Source organism: Thunnus albacares, chromosome 15 (genome assembly GCF_914725855.1).
Source record: "Thunnus albacares chromosome 15, fThuAlb1.1, whole genome shotgun sequence".
Taxonomy (NCBI): Eukaryota; Metazoa; Chordata; class Actinopteri; order Scombriformes; family Scombridae; genus Thunnus; species Thunnus albacares.
In genome coordinates this window covers 5,354,903-5,378,546 of record NC_058120.1, presented here as the reverse complement: position 1 = coordinate 5,378,546, position 23,644 = coordinate 5,354,903, and the positions used below count along the sequence as shown (strand labels likewise).

The window sequence follows — 23,644 nt, the reverse complement described above, 5'->3', positions numbered from 1 at the left end:
TTTTCTGGATGAATGACTTAAAAGCATGAATCCATTATCAGAACTGTTGTACAATGATTTCTGTTGATCGACTAATTGATTAAGCGACTAATAGTTTTATCCCTATTATAGATCAAAGACTAAATTAAGAGGATCTCTATCGATACCACAGAATCCAACTTCGTAGCATAAAACGTATGTTTTGTAAGTGTTTAGAAATTCTTCTCTCCACCTGTATAAACACACACCATCAAGCCCTTCTGTGTCGATACACGTGTGACTCAAACTCTCATCTCAACAAATGATTGTGAAGAAAAGAATAAACAATCAGCTGTAAGGGACAAAAGTTTATTGTAACCCTACAAAAGACACAGGGTGAGAAAAATACAAAACAAAAATAAAATTATAGAAATGAAAAAAAAAGATTCTCATTCTTATACAAGTCTCAAAACTACTCATCATACACGGACCACAGTTTAATTATTCATATTTTTAATATAACATTTTGTTGTAATGCTGTGTGTACATACAAAATATAGGAAACTAAATAAGGCAAATAAATAGAGGTACAATTTACAGGACCATCAAGAATGATGTACAAAATGCTGTTTTTTTCCAACTGAACATCTTTTGGTGGAGAATACTTTTTATTTTCCAACCATAAAAATACTGACTCCTCACAATTATACAACCTCTAAAACTGGGTGCAACTTTTCTCAGCATGTCTCTTATATACAGCTGTACTTATTTTCTGATCTCTTGTGTAAATTAATTTCCCCCCGATATATTCATATTTTTGGTCACTTGTAATTTTGCTCAAACCAGCATGTGTCAGGGTGGGTGAGTGGAGCAGGTGGACACAAATGCAGAGACCGTAGACAGGGACAATCCAATGCAGATATTTTTTAAAGAAAAAGTAAAAAGTCATGGGAACGAACCAGAACGCAGGCGACACAGGAACATCGGACAGAAGCAGACAACTCGACAAAGACCGCACTGAAAACTGGACTATAAATACACAGGGAGTGATTGCAAATGAAACACAGGTGAGGGAAACAAGACACAGGTGAGACACATGAAATAATCAAACACAGGAAGTAAAGTGACCAGACACAAGGAGGAAATATTACAAAATAAAACAGGAACTAAAGTAAACAAACAGGTGACACAAAAAACACAGGAGGAACACACAAGGGAACAGAGAAAACCAAAACCAGGAAATAAAAGCAACACAAATGAAAGAGCCCCTCAAAAAGTCCAACTAAAAACAGAAAAAGTCTGAGGGCATCAGAAGGATAACAAAAACCAAGGAAGTCAAAAGAACAAAAACACAAAGAGTCCAAAAAACAGAAAAAGTCCTGGTAGGACGTGACAGCATGACAAAGACCACAATAAACCTTTTCAGACAGACTGAACATACTTTCAAAGTAATTTGACAAGAAGCTCAAAAACAGAGTAAGTTATAAGACAACATAGATGTTTTTTTGACGTAATACGGACCTGCAGAAGTCACAGGGTTCAGCTCACATGTACACGTTTCCTTCTCTGTAGTCAGTTTCCTGTTTATACAGCAGGGCGTTTTCCTTCATGACTGTCTACAGGGCTTAACGTTCAAAGTACCTCATACGGTAAGTATTCACATTTATTTACAGTGTAGTTGTTTCGATATTAAGGAGGCAACTGAGTAATATTCAGCTTTAGCTTATATTTTTCTTATAAGACCTTTGCTCATCACTGCAGCTTTCTCCTATGTAACACTTTGTGCTGTCTTTGTGTACCGGTATGTAGTGAGCCAACAGTGTAATGTCATGAGTTAATGGTCTTTTAAGGGAACAGAGGCAAAATCAAGACTGTTCTGAATTCATTTTTTCTTGTTTTGATGGTTTTGCCATAAGTTTTACCATTAAAGATTAGTGACAGCCACACTGTAGCCTACACAGTACAGACTACACAAGATTTTATTTTTGGAAAATATATGTTGTATTATTAAATGCATCTACTTTGCTTGATATTCTATTTTTATGCATGATTAGGTGAGGGTGGGCTCATATATTCTTTAATAAAACAGTGTGATGATGCTCTGGTTTTCATTATTCTTCAGGGAGTGCTATGGATAAATTATTTGGTTATGAACCAATAGAAGAAATAAAGGAAGCACTGCAGAACAATGAACATGACGTAGCAGTTGCAAAGATCCAAGAGTATTTGGATCAGCAGAATGAGATTCCACTACATATTGGCATCACAGGAGAGTCTGGTTCTGGTAAATCCTCCTTTGTGAATGCCTTCAGAGGCATAGACAACAGGGATGAGAGAGCCGCCCCTACTGGTTGTGTAGAGACCACCTCAGAGGTTACACCTTACCACCATCCAAACTATCCCAATGTTACATTATGGGATCTCCCTGGTATTGGCACCACCAACTTTCCTGCTGACAAGTACCTGCAGCATGTTGGATTTGAGAAGTTTGACTTCTTCATCATCATCTCTGCAACTCGCTTCAGTGAAAATGATGTGAAGCTCACTCAGGAGATTCAGAAGATGGGGAAAAAGTTCTACTTTGTTCACTCAAAGATTGACAACGATCTACGCAATGAGGAAAGAAGTCAGAGGGAGTTCAATGCAGAAAGGACTCTGGCACAAATCAGGGAAAACTGCATTCAATGTAAGAGGTTTTTATAATATTATTTTTAAATATAATAATCACCGTGCAGACACCATTTGATCCATGTTTGCCTTGATGTACTTCTTACCTTGATGTTATTTGTCTGTTTATATTTACTAGATCTATTTTTTTGTGAGGATTTCTGAATTTGTGCCACCTATAACAGATTGTGACTGTAGGATTTGAAGTGGTGGCTGAGTATTAACCAGCTGTAGATCAAGTTTAGAAAATATGTAAAATTAGTTGTACACTATTATTGGCACTTTGCAATTTGCAAATTTTCAAAAAAAAAAAAAGCTTGAGATAACAATTTGTTCTACTGAATTAACCCTTTTTAACCATCTGTGACGCAGGTCTTCAAAAACAAGGTGTTGATGCTCCACAGGTCTTCCTGGTGTCCAGCTTTGAACTCACCCTGTGTGATTTCCATCTGTTAGAGGAGACCTTAGAGAGAGAACTTCCTGCACACAAGAGGAATGCTCTGCTGTTGGCCATGCCCACTGTCAACCTAGAGATCATCAACAAGAAGAAAGAGGCTTTAAAGTCACAAATAGAATACTATGCCGGACTATCTGCACTTGTAGCAGCAGTACCAGTCCCTGGGCTTTCTTTTGCTGTTGACATAAGTGTGATAGTTTGTGTTGTTATAAAATTTGCAGTTGGGTTAGGTCTTGATATCCCATCACTGGAGAGACTTGCTCAAACCACAGGTGTGCCATTTGAAGATCTGTTGGCTGTCATCATTTCACCACTGGCTGCAACAAAAATAACCCCTGATCTTATGATGAAGCTGTTATTGAAATTTGCAACCACATCTGCATTAATGGCAGCAGAGGAAGTGTGCAGATTCATTCCAGTGATTGGGATCCCAATTGCAATGGGCTTCTCTTTTGCCTCAACCTACAGAGTTCTGAATACTTTCCTCAACATGCTCGCTGACGATGCACAGAGAGTATTCAAGAAGGCCCTGGGTTTGAACACCTCAGTGTAATATCATAAGGTGAATGGAAATATGGCATTTAATGGCACATTTAAAATTGTAAAAAAGTAAGTAAATTTGCATGATACTTGTAATAAGTGGTGTAAACAAAATCTAAGTGTTATATCTTAGCTGCACATTTCCAGTCTATCAAATGGCCTCCATGCAGGTCTCTCTGAAGTTACTCTAATTAATACAAAAATTATTGACAATCAACTTGTTGCAGCTTAGTACATTGAAATTTTCAACATTTCAACATTTCAAATAGGGATTTTTATCTTATTTTCCATATATAAAACTGTCTATAATGCAAAAGAGCCTTTGAAATATTTGATTGCTTTGCTCTTTGAATTATTTTTGTGATGCATTGTCGTTTTTGTTGTTAGTAACACTGATGAGAAGAAGAATATTAAAATTTGTATCAATACTGATATTAATAATCATATTCAGCAGGCTATTAACTGTATCTTTATGAATAATAAACCCTTGTGGCATGATGTCGTCTGTGGATTTGATGTTGTGATGAGTTTTCACTTCCTCTCAGTGGCCACATTGGGGAACTGCAACACAACGTCAATCAACAGAAGCTACACAGATATTAGAGACAAATCTGTGATTTGTGAGTTTGGGTTTTATCAATAAAATTGACTATAAGTACTGGATACAAAACATAGTTTGGTAATCTTTCTGCATTTTTCGATAGAGTGTAAAACAGGAAATATGATGTTTGCCAACTATTTACATCATGTTGTTGAAATAAATATCTTTGGGTTTTCAAATAAAATTCTTCATTAGAATGAGCTGAGATTGGCTGTGTTGTCATTATATGAAACTCTTTATATTATTATATTGTATATATTATACTATATTATTAAACTGGGCCAAGAGGGGGCTGTTGCGACCTGCAGCAGGTGTGTTTGTGTCTGTTATGCGTTTTTGTCATCTAAACACTTTAATAATGTATGTTGTTCATGTAAATATAATTGTGTCAGCATAATAAACACATAATTATCAAAGATTATGAACACCTATCCCATGTAATGCTATTTACACATGTCATGTGTTGATGTCATGATGAGCAGGCTATCTATCTATCTATCTTTCTGTCTGTCTGTCTGTCTGTATGTATGTATGTATTTATAATAATGTTGAAGTCTTTGGGTTTGATGTTGTGATGAGTTTTCACTGCCTCTCAGTGGCCACAGTGGGGAACTGCAACACAACATCAACCAACAGAAAATAAACAGATATTAACTATGATGTTTATCATTATTATTCATTGTTGTTTTTATCAGTGTCACTAATAAACACATTAGTACTATTGTAGGTTTTATTCATGATATATATGCATTCTAATACAGGATGAGTTACTACACCTCCACATTCTTCAATGGGCTCAATACCAGCATTAAATCCACCTCTATTTACATGTGTGGGCTGGACAGAATATCAGAAACACCACTGTGAGTTTTCTTTTATTTGGAACATTTTCACCATTACAATGATACCCTTTCTGACTTGATGCTGGTAGAGTAGAGACATTAAGTGTGGTCATTTGAGTTTCTTGCTATTGATGCAACTAAATCACTGTAACTGTTCCCACTACATTTTTCCTTTTGTGTGTCAACACCACATGTAGGTTAATCAAGTCTAGATCATAGACTAAGGCTGCAAGTGAGAGTTATTCATATTATCAATTAAGCAGTCAATTGATTTTTTGATTAACTGGTTACACATTTGGTCTATAAAATATCTGAAACCAGTGAAAAACCAGCAGAATGTTTGACCTTTTTCTGGATAAATGACTTAAAAGCATGAATCCATTATCAAAACTGTTGTAGAATGATTTCTGTTGATCAACTAATTGATTAAGCGACTAATAGTTTTATCCCTATTATAGATCAAAGACTAAATTAAGAGGATCTCTATCAATACCACAGAATCCAACTTCGTAGCATAAGACGTATGTTTTGTAAGTGTTTAGAAATTCTTCTCTCCACCTGTATAAACACACACCATCAAGCCCTTCTGTGTCGATACACGTGTGACTCAAACTCTCATCTCAACAAATGATTGTGAAGAAAAGAATAAACAATCAGCTGTAAGGGACAAAAGTTTATTGTAACCCTACAAAAGACACAGGGTGAGAAAAATACAAAACAAAAATAAAATTATAGATACTGACTCCTCACAATTATACAACCTCTAAAACTAGGTGCAACTTTTCTCAGCATGTCTCTTATATACAGCTGTACTTATTTTCTGATCTCTTGTGTAAATTAATTTCCCCCGATATATTCATATTTTTGGTCACTTGTAATTTTGCTCAAACCAGCATGTGTCAGGGTGGGTGAGTGGAGCAGGTGGACACAAATACAGAGACGGTAGGCAGGGACAATCCAATGCAGATATTTTTTAATGAAAAAGCAAAAAGTCATGGGAACGAACCAGAACGCAGGCGACACAGGAACACCAGACAGAAGCAGACAACTCGACAAAGACCGCACTGAAAACTGGACTATAAATACACAGGGAGTGATTGCAAATGAAACACAGGTGAGGGAAACAAGACACAGGTGAGACACATGAAATAATCAAACACAGGAAGTAAAGTGACCAGACACAAGGAGGAAATATTACAAAATAAAACAGGAACTAAAGTAAACAAACAGGTGACACAAAAAACACAGGAGGAACACACAAGGGAACAGAGAAAACCAAAACCAGGAAACAAAATCAACACAAATGAAAGAGCCCCTCAAAAAGTCCAACTAAAAACAGAAAAAGTCTGAGGGCATCAGAAGGATAACAAAAACCAAGGAAGTCAAAAGAACAAAAACACAAAGAGTCCAAAAAACAGAAAAAGTCCTGATAGGACGTGACAGCATGACAAAGACCACAATAAACCTTTTCAGACAGACTGAACATACTTTCAAAGTAATTTGACAAGAAGCTCAAAAACAGAGTAAGGTATAAGACAACATAGATGTTTTTTTGACCGAATACGGACCTGCAGAAGTCACAGGGTTCAGCTCACACGTACACATTTCCTTCTCTGTAGTCAGTTTCCTGTTTATACAGCAGGGCATTTTCCTTCATGACTGTCTACAGGGCTTAACGTTCAAAGTACCTCATACGGTAAGTATTCACATTTATTTACAGTGTAGTTGTTTCGATATTAAGGAGGCAACTGAGTAATATTCAGCTTTAGCTTATATTTTTTTTTGCTCATCACTGCAGCTTTCTCCTATGTAACACTTTGTGCTGTCTTTGTGTACCGGTATGTGGTGAGCCAACAGTGTAATGTCATGAGTTAATGGTCTTTTAAGGGAACAGAGGCAAAATCAAGACTGTTCTGAATTCATTTTTTCATGTTTTGATGGTTTTGCCATTAAAGTTTTACCATTAAAGATTAGTGACAGCCACACTGTAGCCTACACAGTACAGACTACACAAGATTTTATTTTTGGAAAATATATGTTGTATTATTAAATGCATCTACTTTGCTTGATATTCTATTTTTATGCATGATTAGGTGAGGGTGGGCTCATATATTCTTTAATAAAACAGTGTGATGATGCTCTGGTTTTCTTTATTCTTCAGGGAGTGCTATGGATAAATTATTTGGTTATGATCCAATAAAAAAAATAAAGGAAGCACTGCAGAACAATGAACGTGACGTAGCAGTTGCAAAGATCCAAGAGTATTTGGATCAGCAGAATAAGATTCCACTACATATTGGCATCACAGGAGAGTCTGGTTCTGGTAAATCCACCTTTGTGAATGCCTTCAGAGGCATAGACAACAGGGATGAGAGAGCCGCTCCTACTGGTTGTGTAGAGACCACCTCAGAGGTCACACCTTACCACCATCCAAACTATCCCAATGTTACATTATGGGATCTCCCTGGTATTGGCACCACCAACTTTCCTGCTGACAAGTACCTGCAGCATGTTGGATTTGAGAAGTTTGACTTCTTCATCATCATCTCTGACACTCGCTTCAGAGAAAATGATGTGAAGCTCGCTCAGGAGATTCAGAAGATGGGGAAAAAGTTCTACTTTGTTCGCTCAAAGATTGACAACGATCTACGCAATGAGGAAAGAAGTCAGAGGGAGTTCAATGCAGAAAGGACTCTGGCACATATCAGGGAAAACTGCATTCAAGGTAAGAGGCTTTTATAATACTATTTTCAAATATAATAATCACCCTGCAGACACCATTTGATCCATGTTTGCCTTGATGTACTTCTTACCTTGATGTTATTTGTCTGTTTATTTTTACTAGATCTATTTTTTTGTGAGGATTTCTGAATTTGTGCCACCTATAACAGATTGTGACTGTAGGATTTGAAGTGGTGGCTGAGTATTAACTGGCTGTAGATCAAGTTTAGCAAATATGTAAAATTAGTTGTACACTATTATTGGCACTTTGCAATTTGCAAATTTAAAAAAAAAAAAAAGCTTGACATAACAATTTGTTCTACTGAATTAACCTTTTTTAACCATCTGTGACACAGGTCTTCAAAAACAAGGTGTTGATGCTCCACAGGTCTTCCTGGTGTCCAGCTTTGATCTCCACCTGTATGATTTCCATCTGTTAAAGGAGACCTTAGAGAGAGAACTTCGTGCACACAAGAGGAATGCGCTGCTCTGGGCCATACCCAATGTCAACCAACCAAGACGTATGTTTTGTAAGCATTTAGAAATCCTTCTCTCCACCTGTATAAACACACACCATCAAGCCCTTCTGTGTCGATACACGTGTGACTCAAACTCTCATCTCAACAAATGATTGTGAAGAGAAGAATAAACAATCAGTTGTAAGGGACAAAACTTTATTGTAACCCTACAAAAGACACAGGGTGAGAAAAATACAAAACAAAAATGAAATTATAGAAATGAAAAAAAAGATTCTCATTCTTATACAAGTCTCAAAACTACTCATCATACACAGACCACAGTTTAATTATTCATATTTTTTAATATAACATTTTGTTGTAATGCTGTGTGTACATACAAAATAAAGGAAACTAAATATGGCAAATAAATAGAGGTACAATTTATAGGACCATCAAGAATGGTGTACAAAATGCAGTTTTTTTTCCAACTGAACATCTTTTAGTGGAGGATACTTTTTATTTTCCAACCATAAAAATACTGACTCCTCACAATTATACAACCTCTAAAACTGGGTGCAACTTTTCTCAGCATGTCTCTTATATACAGCTGTACTTATTTTCTGATCTCTTGTGTAAATTAATTTCCCCCGATATATTCATATTTTTGGTCACTTGTAATTTTGCTCAAACCAGCATGTGTCAGGGTGGGTGAGTGGAGCAGGAGGACACAAATGCAGAGACGGTAGACAGGGACAATCGTATGCAGATATTTTTTAATGAAAAAGCAAAAAGTCATGGGAACGAACCAGAACGCAGGCGACACAGGAACACCAGACAGAAGCAGACAACTCGACAAAGACCGCACTGAAAACTGGACTATAAATACACAGGGAGTGATTGCAAATGAAACACAGGTGAGGGAAACAAGACACAGGTGAGACACATGAAATAATCAAACACAGGAAGTAAAGTGACCAGACACAAGGAGGAAATATTACAAAATAAAACAGGAACTAAAGTAAACAAACAGGTGACACAAAAAACACAGGAGGAACACACAAGGGAACAGAGAAAACCAAAACCAGGAAACAAAAGCAACACAAATGAAAGAGCCCCTCAAAAAGTCCAACTAAAAACAGAAAAAGTCTGAGGGCATCAGAAGGATAACAAAAACCAAGGAAGTCAAAAGAACAAAAACACAAAGAGTCCAAAAAACAGAAAAAGTCCTGATAGGACGTGACAGCATGACAAAGACCACAATAAACCTTTTCAGACAGACTGAACATACTTTCAAAGTAATTTGACAAGAAGCTCAAAAACAGAGTAAGTTATAAGACAACATAGATGTTTTTTTGACGTAATACGGACCTGCAGAAGTCACAGGGTTCAGCTCACACGTACACATTTCCTTCTCTGTAGTCAGTTTCCTGTTTATACAGCAGGGCGTTTTCCTTCATGACTGTCTACAGGGCTTAACGTTCAAAGTACCTCATACGGTAAGTATTCACATTTATTTACAGTGTAGTTGTTTCGATATTAAGGAGGCAACTGAGTAATATTCAGCTTTAGCTTATATTTTTCTTTGCTCATCACTGCAGCTTTCTCCTATGTAACACTTTGTGCTGTCTTTGTGTACCGGTATGTGGTGAGCCAACAGTGTAATGTCATGAGTTAATGGTCTTTTAAGGGAACAGAGGCAAAATCAAGACTGTTCTGAATTCATTTTTTCATGTTTTGATGGTTTTGCCATAAGTTTTACCATTAAAGATTAGTGACAGCCACACTGTAGCCTACACAGTACAGACTACACAAGATTTTATTTTTGGAAAATATATGTTGTATTATTAAATGCATCTACTTTGCTTGATATTCTATTTTTATGCATGATTAGGTGAGGGTGGGCTCATATATTCTTTAATAAAACAGTGTGATGATGCTCTGGTTTTCTTTATTCTTCAGGGAGTGCTATGGATAAATTATTTGGTTATGAACCAATAGAAGAAATAAAGGAAGCACTGCAGAACAATGAACATGACGTAGCAGTTGCAAAGATCCAAAAGAATTTGGATCAGCAGAATAAGATTCCACTACATATTAGCATCACAGGAGAGTCTGGTTCTGGTAAATCCACCTTTGTGAATGCCTTCAGAGGCATAGACAACAAGGATGAGAGAGCCGCTCCTACTGGTTGTGTAGAGACCACCTCAGAGGTTACACCTTACCACCATCCAAACTATCCCAATGTTACATTATGGGATCTCCCTGGTATTGGCACCACCAACTTTCCTGCTGACAAGTACCTGGAGCATGTTGGATTTGAGAAGTTTGACTTCTTCATCATCATCTCTGACACTCGCTTCAGAGAAAATGATGTGAGGCTCGCTCAGGAGATTCAGAAGATGGGGAAAAAGTTCTACTTTGTTCGCTCAAAGATTGACATAGATCTACGCAATGATGAAAGATGTCAGAGGGAGTTCAATGCAGAAAGGACTCTGGCACAAATCAGGGAAAACTGCATTCAAGGTAAGAGGCTTTTATAGTACTATTTTTAAATATAATAATCACCCTGCAGACACCATTTGACCCATGTTTGCCTCAATGTACTTCTTACCTTGATGTTATTTGTCTGTTTATTTTTACTAGATCTATTTTTTTGTGAGGATTTCTGAATTTGTGCCACCTATAACAGATTGTGACTGTAGGATTTGAAGTGGTGGCTGAGTATTAACCAGCTGTAGATCAAGTTTAGAAAATATGTAAAATTAGTTGTACACTATTATTGGCACTTTGCAATTTGCAAATTTAAAAAAAAAAAAGTTTGAGATAACAATTTGTTCTACTGAATTAACCTTTTTAACCATCTGTGACACAGGTCTTCAAAAACAAGGTGTTGATGCTCCACAGGTCTTCCTGGTGTCCAGCTTTGATCTCCACCTGTATGATTTCCATCTGTTAAAGGAGACCTTAGAGAGAGAACTTCGTGCACACAAGAGGAATGCGCTGCTCTGGGCCATACCCAATGTCAACCAACCAAGACGTATGTTTTGTAAGTGTTTAGAAATTCTTCTTTCCACCTGTATAAACACACACCATCAAGCCCTTCTGTGTCGATACACGTGTGACTCAAACTCTCATCTCAACAAATGATTGTGAAGAGAAGAATAAACAATCAGCTGTAAGGGACAAAACTTTATTGTAACCCTACAAAAGACACAGGGTGAGAAAAATACAAAACAAAAATAAAATTATAGAAATGAAAAAAAAGATTCTCATTCTTATACAAGTCTCAAAACTACTCATCATACACAGACCACAGTTTAATTATTCATATTTTTTAATATAACATTTTGTTGTAATGCTGTGTGTACATACAAAATATAGCAAACTAAATAAGGCAAATAAATAGAGGTACAATTTATAGGACCATCAAGAATGGTGTACAAAATGCAGTTTTTTTTCCAACTGAACATCTTTTAGTGGAGGATACTTCTTATTTTCCAACCATAAAAATACTGACTCCTCACAATTATACAACCTCTAAAACTGGGTGCAACTTTTCTCAGCATGTCTCTTATATACAGCTGTACTTATTTTCTGATCTCTTGTGTAAATTAATTTCCCCCGATATATTCATATTTTTGGTCACTTGTAATTTTGCTCAAACCAGCATGTGTCAGGGTGGGTGAGTGGAGCAGGTGGACACAAATGCAGAGACCATAGGCAGGGACAATCCAATGCAGATATTTTTTAAAGAAAAAGCAAAAAGTCATGGGAACGAACCAGAACGCAGGCGACATGGGAACATCAGACAGAAGCAGACAACTCGACAAAGACCGCACTGAAAACTGGACTATAAATACACAGGGAGTGATTGCAAATGAAACACAGGTGAGGGAAACAAGACACAGGTGAGACACATGAAATAATCAAACACAGGAAGTAAAGTGACCAGACACAAGGAGGAAATATTACAAAATAAAACAGGAACTAAAGTAAACAAACAGGTGACACAAAAAACACAGGAGGAACACACAAGGGAACAGAGAAAACCAAAACCAGGAAACAAAAGCAACACAAATGAAAGAGCCCCTCAAAAAGTCCAACTAAAAACAGAAAAAGTCTGAGGGCATCAGAAGGATAACAAAAACCAAGGAAGTCAAAAGAACAAAAACACAAAGAGTCCAAAAAACAGAAAAAGTCCTGGTAGGACGTGACAGCATGACAAAGACCACAATAAACCTTTTCAGACAGACTGAACATACTTTCAAAGTAATTTGACAAGAAGCTCAAAAACAGAGTAAGTTATAAGACAACATAGATGTTTTTTTGACCGAATACGGACCTGAAGAAGTCACGGGGTTCAGCTCACATGTACACGTTTCCTTCTCTGTAGTCAGTTTCCTATAGACCAGCTGAAAACGCCCTGCTGATAAAAAGATTTTTATATCTATAAACAGCAGGGCGTTTTCCTTCATGACTGTCTACAGGGCTTAACTCTGTACTGTGAAACTGTCCAGCACTGTAATAGGATTTAAACTTTTCTTGTCTTGAATAGTAACGTTCAAAGTACCTCATACGGTAAGTCATGTATTCACATTTATTTACAGTGTGCTTGTTTGATTGTTAAAGTTGCATCTGTTTCGATATTAAGGAGGCAACTGAGTAATATTCAGCTTTAGCTTAAATTTTTCTTTGCTCATCACTGCAGCTTTCTCCTATGTAACACTTTGTGCTGTCTTTGTGTACCGGTATGTGGTGAGCCAACAGTGTAATGTCATGAGTTAATGGTCTTTTAAGGGAACAGAGGCAAAATCAAGACTGTTCTGAATTCATTTTTTCTTGTTTTGATGGTTTTGCCATAAGTTTTACCATTAAAGATTAGTGACAGCCACACTGTAGCCTACACAGTACAGACTACACAAGATTTTATTTTTGGAAAATATATGTTGTATTATTAAATGCATCTACTTTGCTTGATATTCTATTTTTATGCATGATTAGGTGAGGGTGGGCTCATATATTCTTTAATAAAACAGTGTGATGATGCTCTGGTTTTCTTTATTCTTCAGGGAGTGCTATGGATAATCCATTTGGTTATGAACCAATAGAAGAAATAAAGGAAGCACTGCAGAACAATGAACGTGACGTAGCAGTTGCAAAGATCCAAGAGTATTTGGATCAGCAGAATAAGATTCCACTACATATTGGCATCACAGGAGAGTCTGGTTCTGGTAAATCCACCTTTGTGAATGCCTTCAGAGGCATAGACAACAAGGATGAGAGAGCCGCTCCTACTGGTTGTGTAGAGACCACCTCAGAGGTCACACCTTACCACCATCCAAACTATCCCAATGTTACATTATGGGATTTCCCTGGTATTGGCACCACCAACTTTCCTGCTGACAAGTACCTGCAGCATGTTGGATTTGAGAAGTTTGACTTCTTCATCATCATCTCTGCAACTCGCTTCAGAGAAAATGATGTGAAGCTTGCTCAGGAGATTCGAAAGATGAGGAAAAAGTTCTACTTTGTTCGCTCAAAGATTGACAACGATCTACGCAATGATGAAAGAAGTCAGAGGGAGTTCAATGCAAAAAGGACTCTGGCACAAATCAGGGAAAACTGCATTCAAGGTAAGAGGCTTTTATAATACTATTTTCAAATATAATAATCACCCTGCAGACACCATTTGATCCATGTTTGCCTTGATGTACTTCTTACCTTGATGTTATTTGTCTGTTTATATTTACTAGATCTATTTTTTTGTGAGGATTTCTGAATTTGTGCCACCTATAACAGATTGTGACTGTAGGATTTGAAGTAGTGGCTGAGTATTAACCGGCTGTAGATCAAGTTTAGAAAATATGTAAAATTAGTTGTACACTATTATTGGCACTTTGCAATTTGCAAATTTTCAAAAAGAAAAAAAAAGCTTGACATAACAATTTGTTCTACTGAATTAACCCTTTTTAACCATCTGTGACGCAGGTCTTCAAAAACAAGGAGTTGACGCTCCACAGGTCTTCCTGGTGTCCAGCTTTGATCTCCACCTGTATGATTTCCATCTGTTAGAGGAGACCTTAGAGAGAGAACTTCCTGCACTCAAGAGGAATGCGCTGCTGTTGGCCATGCCCACTGTCAACCTAGAGATCATCAACAAGAAGAAAAAGGCTTTAAAGTCACAAATAAAATACTATGCCACACTATCTGCACTTGTAGCAGGAGTACCAGTCCCTGGGCTTTCTTTTGCTGTTGACATAGGTGTGATAGTTTGTGTTGTTATGAAATTTGCAGTTGGGTTAGGTCTTGATATCCCATCACTGGAGAGACTTGCTCAAACCACACATGTGCCATTAAAAGATCTGATGGCTATCATCATTTCACCACTGGCTGCAACAAAAATAACCCCTGATCTTATCATGAAGCTGTTATTGAAATTTGCAACCACAACTGCATTAATGGCAGCAGAGGAAGGGTCCAGATTCATTCCAGTGATTGGGATCCCAATTGCAATGGGCTTCTCTTTTGCCTCAACCTACAGAGCTCTGAATATGTTTCTCAACATGCTTGCTGACGATGCACAGAGAGTATTTAGAAGGGCCCTGGGTTTGAACACCTCAGTGTGATATCATAAGGTGAATGGAAATATGACATTTAAAGGCACATTTAAAACTGTACAAAAGAGCTTTTGAATTATTTTTCGTGATTAAATTTGCGTGACATTTTTTGTAAGACAAGTTATGACAAGTTCTGTATCCTAGCTGCACATTTGAGCATATTTTCAGTCTATCAAATGGCCTCCATGCAGGTCTCATAACAATCAACTTGTTGCAGCTTGGTAGTACACTGAAACTTCTCTCTTTATTATTTCAATATAGGGATTTTTTCTTATTTTCCATATATAAAACTGTACAATGCAAAAGAGCCTTTGAAATATTTGATTGCTTTGCTTTTTGAATCATTTTTGTGATGTATTGTTGTTTTTTTGTTAGTAAAACTAATTAGAAGAAGAATATTACAATTTGTATCAATACTGATATTAATAATCATATTTAGCAGGCTATTAACTGCATCTGTATGTATAATAAACCCTTGTGGCATGTTGGTGTCTGTGGGTTTGATGTTGTGATGGGTTTTTACTGCCTCCCAGTGGCCACAGTGGGGAACTGCAGCACAACGTCAATCAACAGAAAATATAGATATTAACTGTGATAATTATCATTATTATTCATTGTCATTTTATCAGTGTCACTAATAAACATGTTATTGTAGGTTTTATTTATGATATACACTTGTCATTTAAAAAAAGTATATATCACTGCATCATCTAATGCATTCTAATACAGGATGAGTTACTACACCTCCTCATTCTTCAGTGGGTAAAATACCAACACTTAATCCACCTCTATTTACATGTGTGGGCTGGACAGAATATCAGAAACACCACTGTGAGTTTTCTTTTATTTGGAACATTTTCACCATTACAATGATACTCTTTCTGACTTGATGCTGGGAGAATGGAGACATTAAGTGTGGTCATTTGAGTTTCTTGCTATTGATGCAACTAAATCACTGTAACTGTTCCCACTACATTTTTCCTTTTGTGTGTCAACACCACATGTAGGTTAATCAAGTCTAGATCATAGACTAAGGCTGCAAGTGAGAGTTATTCACATTATCAATTAAGCAGTCAATTGATTTTTTGATTAACTGGTTACACATTTGGTCTATAAAATATCTGAAACCAGTGAAAAACCAGCAGAATGTTTGACCTTTTTCTGGATAATGACTTAAAAGCATGAATCCATTATCAGAACTTTTGTGGAATGATTTCTGTTGATCGACTAATTGATTAATCAACTAATAGTTTTATCTCTATTATAGATCAAAGACTAAATTAAGAGGATCTCTATCGATACCACAGAATCCAACTTTGTAGCATAAAACGTATGTTTTGCAAGTGTTTAGAAATTCTTCTTTCCACCTGTATAAACACACACCATCAAGCCCTTCTGTGTCGATACACGTGTGACTCAAACTCTCATCTCAACAAATGATTGTGAAGAAAAGAATAAACAATCAGCTGTAAGGGACAAAACTTTATTGTAACCCTACAAAAGACACAGGGTGAGAAAAATACAAAACAAAAATAAAATTATAGAAATTAAAAAAAAGATTCTCATTCTTATACAAGTCTCAAAACTACTCATCATACACGCACCACAGTTTCCTTATTTATATTTTTAATATAACATTTTGTTGTAATGCTGTGTGTACATACAAAATATAGCAAACTAAATAAGGCAAATAAATAGAGGTACAATTTACAGGAAAATGGAACATTCCTCAATGTTTTAATCTTTTTTTTTTTTAATCTTATCTCAAACATCAAGAATGGTGTACAAAATGCTTTTTTTTTCCAACTGTACATCTTTCGGTGGAGGATACTTTTTATTTTCCAACCATAAAAATACTGACTCCTCACAATTATACAACCTCTAAAACTGGGTGCAACTTTTCTCAGGCAGTACAAATTGTCGTGTAACAGGTGTGTTCCGTATTGCAAGCAATTTTCTATCAAAGGTCAAAGTCAACACATCACAGCTGAGTTGATAGGAGAGTGATAAATGTAAGGAGGAGAGGCGTCGACGACAGGGAGGTAAGTTGGAACAAGGGGGGTCGAGACTCAGGGTGGGGGTGCTGTCTCGATGGTCTGGCGTCCATACGAAGCCCCCGGTTCCTGTGTTCAGACAGAGAAGAGAGAAAAGTTAGTGAAGGGGTCGTGGTGGGAGGGACTTGCAAGCTGAGACAAAGGGGAGAGGAGCGGATGTGGTGTGTCAAAATACCCTGTGGTGCGTAAATAGCATGCGTACAAGGCGTGGTCTTTGGTTCCCGAACTTTGTTTATAAGTCTATAATATATATTACTTGTTGTTAGTAACACTGATGAGAAGAAGAATATTAAAATTTGTATCAATACTGATATTAATAATCATATTCAGCAGGCTATTAACTGTGTCTTTATGAATAATAAACCCTTGTGGCATGATGTCGTCTGTGGATTTGATGTTGTGATGAGTTTTCACTTCCTCTCAGTGGCCACATTGGGGAACTGCAACACAACATCAATCAACAGAAGATACACGGATATTAGAGACAAATCTGTGACTTGTGAGTTTGGGTTTTATCAATAAAATTGATTATAAGTACTGGATACAAAACATAGTTTGGTAATCTTTCTGCATTTTTCGATAGAGTGTAAAACAGGAAATATGATGTTTGCCAACTATTTACATCATGTTGTTGAAATAAATATCTTTGGGTTTTCAAATAAAATTCTTCATTAGAATGAGCTGAGATTGGCTGTGTTGTCATTATATGAAACTCTTTATATTATTGTATTGTATATATTATACTATATTATTAAACTGGGCCAAGAGAGCGCTGTTGCGACCTGCAGCAGGTGTGTTTGTGTCTGTTATGCGTTTTTGTCATCTAAACACTTTAATGATGTATGTTGTTCATGTAAATATAATTGTGTCAGCATAATAAACACATAATTATCAAAGATTATGAACACCTATCCCATGTAATGCTATTTACACATGTCATGTGTTGATGTCATGATGAGCAGGCTATCTATCTTTTTTTCTATCAGTTTTCACTGCCTCTCAGTGGCCACAGTGGGGAACTGCAACACAACATCAACCAACAGAAAATAAACAGATATTAACTATGATGTTTATCATTATTATTCATTGTTGTTTTTATCAGAGTCACTAATAAACACAGTAGTACTATTGTAGGTTTTATTCATGATATATATGCATTCTAATACAGGATGAGTTACTACACCTCCACATTCTTCAATGGGCTCAATACCAGCATTAAATCCACCTCTATTTACATGTGTGGGCTGGACAGAATATCAGAAACACCACTGTGAGTTTTCTTTTATTTGGAACATTTTCACCATTACAATGATAACCTTTCTGACTTGATGCTGGTAGAATGGAGACATTAAGTGTGGTCATTTGAGTTTCTTGCTATTGATGCAACTAAATCTCTGTTACTGTTCCCACTACATTTTTCCTTTTGTGTGTCAACACCACATGAAAGTTAATCAAGTCTAGATCATAGACTAAGGCTGCAAGTGAGAGTTATTCACATTATCAATTAAGCAGTCAATTGATTTTTTGATTAACTGGTTACACATTTGGTCTATAAAATATCTGAAACCAGTGAAAAACCAGCAGAATGTTTGACCTTTTTCTGGATAAATGACTTAAAAGCATGAATCCATTATCAAAACTGTTGTAGAATGATTTCTGTTGATCGACTAATTGATTAAGCGACTAATAGTTTTATCCCTATTATAGATCAAAGACTAAATTATGACGATCTCTATCGATACCACAGAATCCAACTTCATAGCATAAAACGTATGTTTTGTAAGTGTTTAGAAATCCTTCTCTCCACCTGTATAAACACACACCATCAAGCCCTTCTGTGTCGATACACGTGTGACTCAAACTCTCATCTCAACAAATGATTGTGAAGAAAAGAATAAACAATCAGTTGTAAGGGACAAAAGTTTATTGTAACCCTACAAAAGACACAGGGTGAGAAAAATACAAAACAAAAATAAAATTATAGAAATGAAAAAAAAGATTCTCATTCTTATACAAGTCTCAAAACTACTCATCATACACAGACCACAGTTTAATTATTCATATTTTTAATATAACATTTTGTTGTAATGCTGTGTGTACATACAAAATATAGCAAACTAAATAAGGCAAATAAATAGAGGTACAATTTATAGGACCATCAAGAATGGTGTACAAAATGCAGTTTTTCCAACTGAACATTTTTTGGTGGAGAATACATCTTATTTTCCAAACATAAAAAAATACTGACTCCTCACAATTATACAACCTCTAAAACTGGGTGCAACTTTTCTCAGCATGTCTCAGCATGTCTCTTATATACAGCTGTACTTATTTTCTGATCTCTTGTGTAAATTAATTTCCCCCGATATATTCATATTTTTGGTCACTTGTAATTTTGCTCAAACCAGCATGTGTCAGGGTGGGTGAGTGGAGCAGGTGGACACAAATGCAGAGACCGTAGGCAGGGACAATCCAATGCAGATATTTTTTAAAGAAAAAGCAAAAAGTCATGGGAACGAACCAGAACGCATGCGACACAAGAACACCAGACAGAAGCAGACAACTCGACAAAGACCGCACTGAAAACTGGACTATAAATACACAGGGAGTGATTGCAAATGAAACACAGGTGAGGGAAACAAGACACAGGTGAGACACATGAAATAATCAAACACAGGAAGTAAAGTGACCAGACACAAGGAGGAAATATTACAAAATAAAACAGGAACTAAAGTAAACAAACAGGTGACACAAAAAACACAGGAGGAACACACAAGGGAACAGAGAAAACCAAAACCAGGAAACAAAAGCAACACAAATGAAAGAGCCCCTCAAAAAGTCCAACTAAAAACAGAAAAAGTCTGAGGGCATCAGAAGGATAACAAAAACCAAGGAAGTCAAAAGAACAAAAACATAAAGAGTCCAAAAAACAGAAAAAGTCCTGGTAGGACGTGACAGCATGACAAAGACCACAATAAACCTTTTCAGACAGACTGAATATATTTTCAAAGTAATTTGACAAGAAGCTCAAAAACAGAGTAAGTTATAAAACAACATAGATGTTTTTTTGACCGAATACGGACCTGCAGAAGTCACAGGGTTCAGCTCACATGTACACCTTTCCTTCTCTGTAGTCAGTTTCCTATAGACCAGCTGAAAACGCCCTGCTGTTTTTATATCTATAAACAGCAGGGCTTTTTCCTTCATGACTGTCTACAGGGCTTAACTCTGTACTGTGAAACTGTCCAGCACTGTAATAGGATTTAAACTTTTCTTGTCTTGAATAGTAACGTTCAAAGTACCTCATACGGTAAGTCATGTATTCACATTTATTTACAGTGTGCTTGTTTGATTGTTAAAGTTGCATCTGTTTCGATATTAAGGAGGCAACTGAGTAATATTCAGCTTTAGCTTAAATTTTTCTTTGCTCATCACTGCAGCTTTCTCCTATGTAACACTTTGTGCTGTCTTTGTGTACCGGTATGTAGTGAGCCAACAGTGTAATGTCATGAGTTAATGGTCTTTTAAGGGAACAGAGGCAAAATCAAGACTGTTCTGAATTCGTTTTTTCATGTTTTTATGGTTTTGCCATAAGTTTTACCATTAAAGATTAGTGACAGCCACACTGTAGCCTACACAGTACAGACTACACAAGATTTTATTTTTGGAAAATATATGTTGTATTATTAAATGCATCTACTTTGCTTGATATTCTATTTTTATGCATGATTAGGTGAGGGTGGGCTCATATATTCTTTAATAAAACAGTGTGATGATGCTCTGGTTTTCTTTATTCTTCAGGGAGTGCTATGGATAATCCATTTGGTTATGAACCAATAGAAGAAATAAAGGAAGCACTGCAGAACAATGAACCTGCAGTAGCAGCTACAAAGATCCAAGAGTATTTGGATCAGCAGAATAAGATTCCACTACATATTGGCATCACAGGAGAGTCTGGTTCTGGTAAATCCACCTTTGTGAATGCCTTCAGAGGCATAGACAACAGGGATGAGAGAGCCGCCCCTACTGGTTGTGTAGAGACCACCTCAGAGGTTACACCTTACCACCATCCAAACTATCCCAATGTTACATTATGGGATCTCCCTGGTATTGGCACCACCAACTTTCCTGCTGACAAGTACCTGCAGCATGTTGGATTTGAGAAGTTTGACTTCTTCATCATCATCTCTGACACTCGCTTCAGAGAAAATGATGTGAAGCTCGCTCAGGAGATTCAGAAGATAGGGAAAAAGTTCTACTTTGTTCGCTCAAAGATTGACAACGATCTACGCAATGAGGAAAGAAGTCAGAGGGAGTTCAATGCAAAAAGGACTCTGGCACAAATCAGGGAAAACTGCATTCAAGGTAAGAGGCTTTTATAATACTATTTTTAAATATAATAATCACCCTGCAGACACCATTTGACCCATGTTTGCCTCAATGTACATCTTACCTTGATGTTATTTGTCTGTTTATTTTTACTAGATCTATTTTTTGTGAGGATTTCTGAATTTGTGCCACCTATAACAGATTGTGACTGTAGGATTTGAAGTGGTGGCTGAGTATTAACCGGCTGTAGATCAAGTTTAGCAAATATGTCAAATTAGTTGTACACAATTATTGGCACTTTGCAATTTGCAAATTTTCAAAAAAAAGAAGCTTGAGATAACAATTTGTTCTACTGAATTAACTTTATTTAACCATCTGTGACACAGGTCTTCAAAAACAAGGTGTTGATGCTCCACAGGTCTTCCTGGTGTCCAGCTTTGATCTCCACCTGTATGATTTCCATCTGTTAGAGGAGACCTTAGAGAGAGAACTTCCTGCACTCAAGAGGAATGCGCTGCTGTTGGCCATGCCCACTGTCAACCTAGAGATCATCAACAAGAAGAAAGAGGCTTTACAGGCCAAAATAAAATATCTTGCATGTATGTCTGCATTTACAGCATCTGCACCAGTTCCTGGGCTCTCTGTTGTTACTGATTTGACCATTCTGGCTAATACTGTCAGAGAATACCAAGTTACTTTTGGTCTTGATATTAAGTCACTGCAGAAACTTGCCCTTAGTGCACGTGTGCCTGTGGATGATCTTAAAGCAGAGATGAAATCACCACTGGCTGCAACAGAAATAACCAAAGAGCTTTTCATTAAGCAGCTGTCTTTGTCTGCATTTGGAGCTGCATTAATGGCAGCAGAGGAAGTGTCCAGATACATTCCAATGTTTGGAATCCCAGTTGCAATGGCCCTCTCTTTTGGCTCCACCTACAGCGCTCTGAATACTTTCCTCAACATGGTCGCTGACGATGCACAGAGTGTACTTAAGAAGGCCCTGGGTTGAACACGTCGGTGTAATATCATAAGGTGAATGGAAATACGGCATTTAATGGCACATTTAAAATTGTAAAAAAAGTAAGTAAATTTGCATGATACTTGTAATAAGTGCTGTAAATAAAATCTACATTTTATATCCTATCCAGTCTATGAAATGGCCTCCATGCAGGTCTAATTTACTCTAATTAATACAAACATTATTGACAATCAACTTGTTGCAGTTTAGTGCATTGAAACTTCAATATTTCAATATAGGGATTTTTATCTTATGTTTCATGTATAAAACTGTGTATAGTAATACTGATGAGAAGAAGAATATTAAAATTCGTATCAATACTGATATTAATAATCATATTCAGCAGGCTATTAACTGTATCTTTATGAATAATAAACCCTTGTGGCATGATGTCGTCTGTGGATTTGATGCTGTGATGAGTTTTCACTTCCTCTCAGTGGCCACATTGGGGAACTGCAACACAATGTCAATCAACAGAAGCTACACAGATATTAGAGACAAATCTGTGATTTGTGAGTTTGGGTTTTATCAATAAAATTGACTATAAGTACTGGATGCAAAAGATAGTTTGGTAATCTTTCTGCATTTTTCGATAGAGTGTAAAACAGGAAATATGATGTTTGCCAACTATTTACATCATGTTGTTGAAATAAATATCTTTGGGTTTTCAAATAAAATTCTTCATTAGAATGAGCTGAGATTGGCTGTGTTGTCATTATATGAAACTCTTTATATTATTATATTGTATATATTATACTATATTATTAAACTGGGCCAAGAGGGGGCTGTTGCGACCTGCAGCAGGTGTGTTTGTGTCTGTTATGCGTTTTTGTCATCTAAACACTTTAATAATGTATGTTGTTGTAAATATAATATAATATAATATGATACAATATAATATATGTAATACTATGTGTAAATATAGTTGTGTCAGCATTTATAATAAACACATAATTATCAAAGTTTATGAACACCTATCCCATGTAATGCTATTTACACATGTCATGTGTTGATGTCATGATGAGCAGGCTATCTATCTTTCTGTCTGTCTGTCTGTCTGTCTGTCTGTTTGTATGTATGTATGTATGTATTTATAGTAATGTTGAAGTCTTTGGGTTTGATGTTGTGATGAGTTTTTACTGCCTCCCAGTGGCCACAGTGGGGAACTACAACACAACATCAACCAACAGAAAATAAACAGATATTAACTATGATGTTTATCATTATTATTCATTGTTGTTTTTATCAGAGTCACTAATAAACACAGTAGTACTATTGTAGGTTTTATTCATGATATATATGCATTCTAATACAGGATGAGTTACTACACCTCCACATTCTTCAATGGGCTCAATACCAGCATTAAATCCACCTCTATTTAC

At 36.5% G+C, this 23,644-nt stretch overlaps 3 protein-coding genes and 2 long non-coding RNA genes across 6 annotated transcripts; 3 read left to right on the top strand and 2 right to left on the bottom strand.

Moving 5' to 3' along the window:
• Nucleotides 1–24: 24 nt before the first annotated feature.
• Nucleotides 25–1,588, bottom strand: LOC122998418. The gene is made up of 3 exons (XR_006407422.1): nt 1,549–1,588; nt 1,370–1,376; nt 25–730 (listed from the first exon to the last, which is right to left on the bottom strand). It is a non-coding gene; the product is annotated as an uncharacterized LOC122998418 (long non-coding RNA).
• LOC122998416 (interferon-inducible GTPase 5-like) lies at nt 1,524–22,955 on the top strand. 2 transcript variants are annotated; one of them, XR_006407421.1, is made up of 4 exons: nt 1,524–1,607; nt 2,081–2,644; nt 2,998–3,792; nt 22,416–22,955. XR_006407421.1 is itself a non-coding variant. In XM_044375314.1 (3 exons), the coding sequence occupies exons 2-3, from the start codon at nt 2,089–2,091 to the stop codon at nt 3,633–3,635; spliced, it is 1,194 nt and encodes a 397-aa protein (XP_044231249.1). In that variant the 5' UTR covers nt 1,524–1,607; nt 2,081–2,088; the 3' UTR covers nt 3,636–4,883. The 2 variants fall into 2 exon arrangements, 1 of the variants encoding a protein (XP_044231249.1); XM_044375314.1 differs by lacking the exon at nt 22,416–22,955 and having other exon boundaries at nt 2,998–4,883.
• On the top strand, nt 6,745–15,082 carry LOC122998414. The gene is made up of 7 exons (XM_044375312.1): nt 6,745–6,761; nt 7,227–7,790; nt 8,143–8,316; nt 10,204–10,767; nt 11,117–11,290; nt 13,314–13,877; nt 14,233–15,082. The coding sequence occupies exons 2-7, from the start codon at nt 7,235–7,237 to the stop codon at nt 14,868–14,870; spliced, it is 2,670 nt and encodes an 889-aa protein (XP_044231247.1). The 5' UTR covers nt 6,745–6,761; nt 7,227–7,234; the 3' UTR covers nt 14,871–15,082.
• On the bottom strand, nt 8,481–9,721 carry LOC122998420. Its single transcript, XR_006407423.1, has 3 exons — nt 9,682–9,721; nt 9,503–9,509; nt 8,481–8,864 (listed from the first exon to the last, which is right to left on the bottom strand). It is a non-coding gene; the product is annotated as an uncharacterized LOC122998420 (long non-coding RNA).
• LOC122998417 (interferon-inducible GTPase 5-like) lies at nt 19,959–22,279 on the top strand. The gene is made up of 3 exons (XM_044375315.1): nt 19,959–20,225; nt 20,718–21,280; nt 21,631–22,279. The coding sequence occupies exons 2-3, from the start codon at nt 20,725–20,727 to the stop codon at nt 22,251–22,253; spliced, it is 1,179 nt and encodes a 392-aa protein (XP_044231250.1). The 5' UTR covers nt 19,959–20,225; nt 20,718–20,724; the 3' UTR covers nt 22,254–22,279.
• Nucleotides 22,956–23,644: the final 689 nt, after the last annotated feature.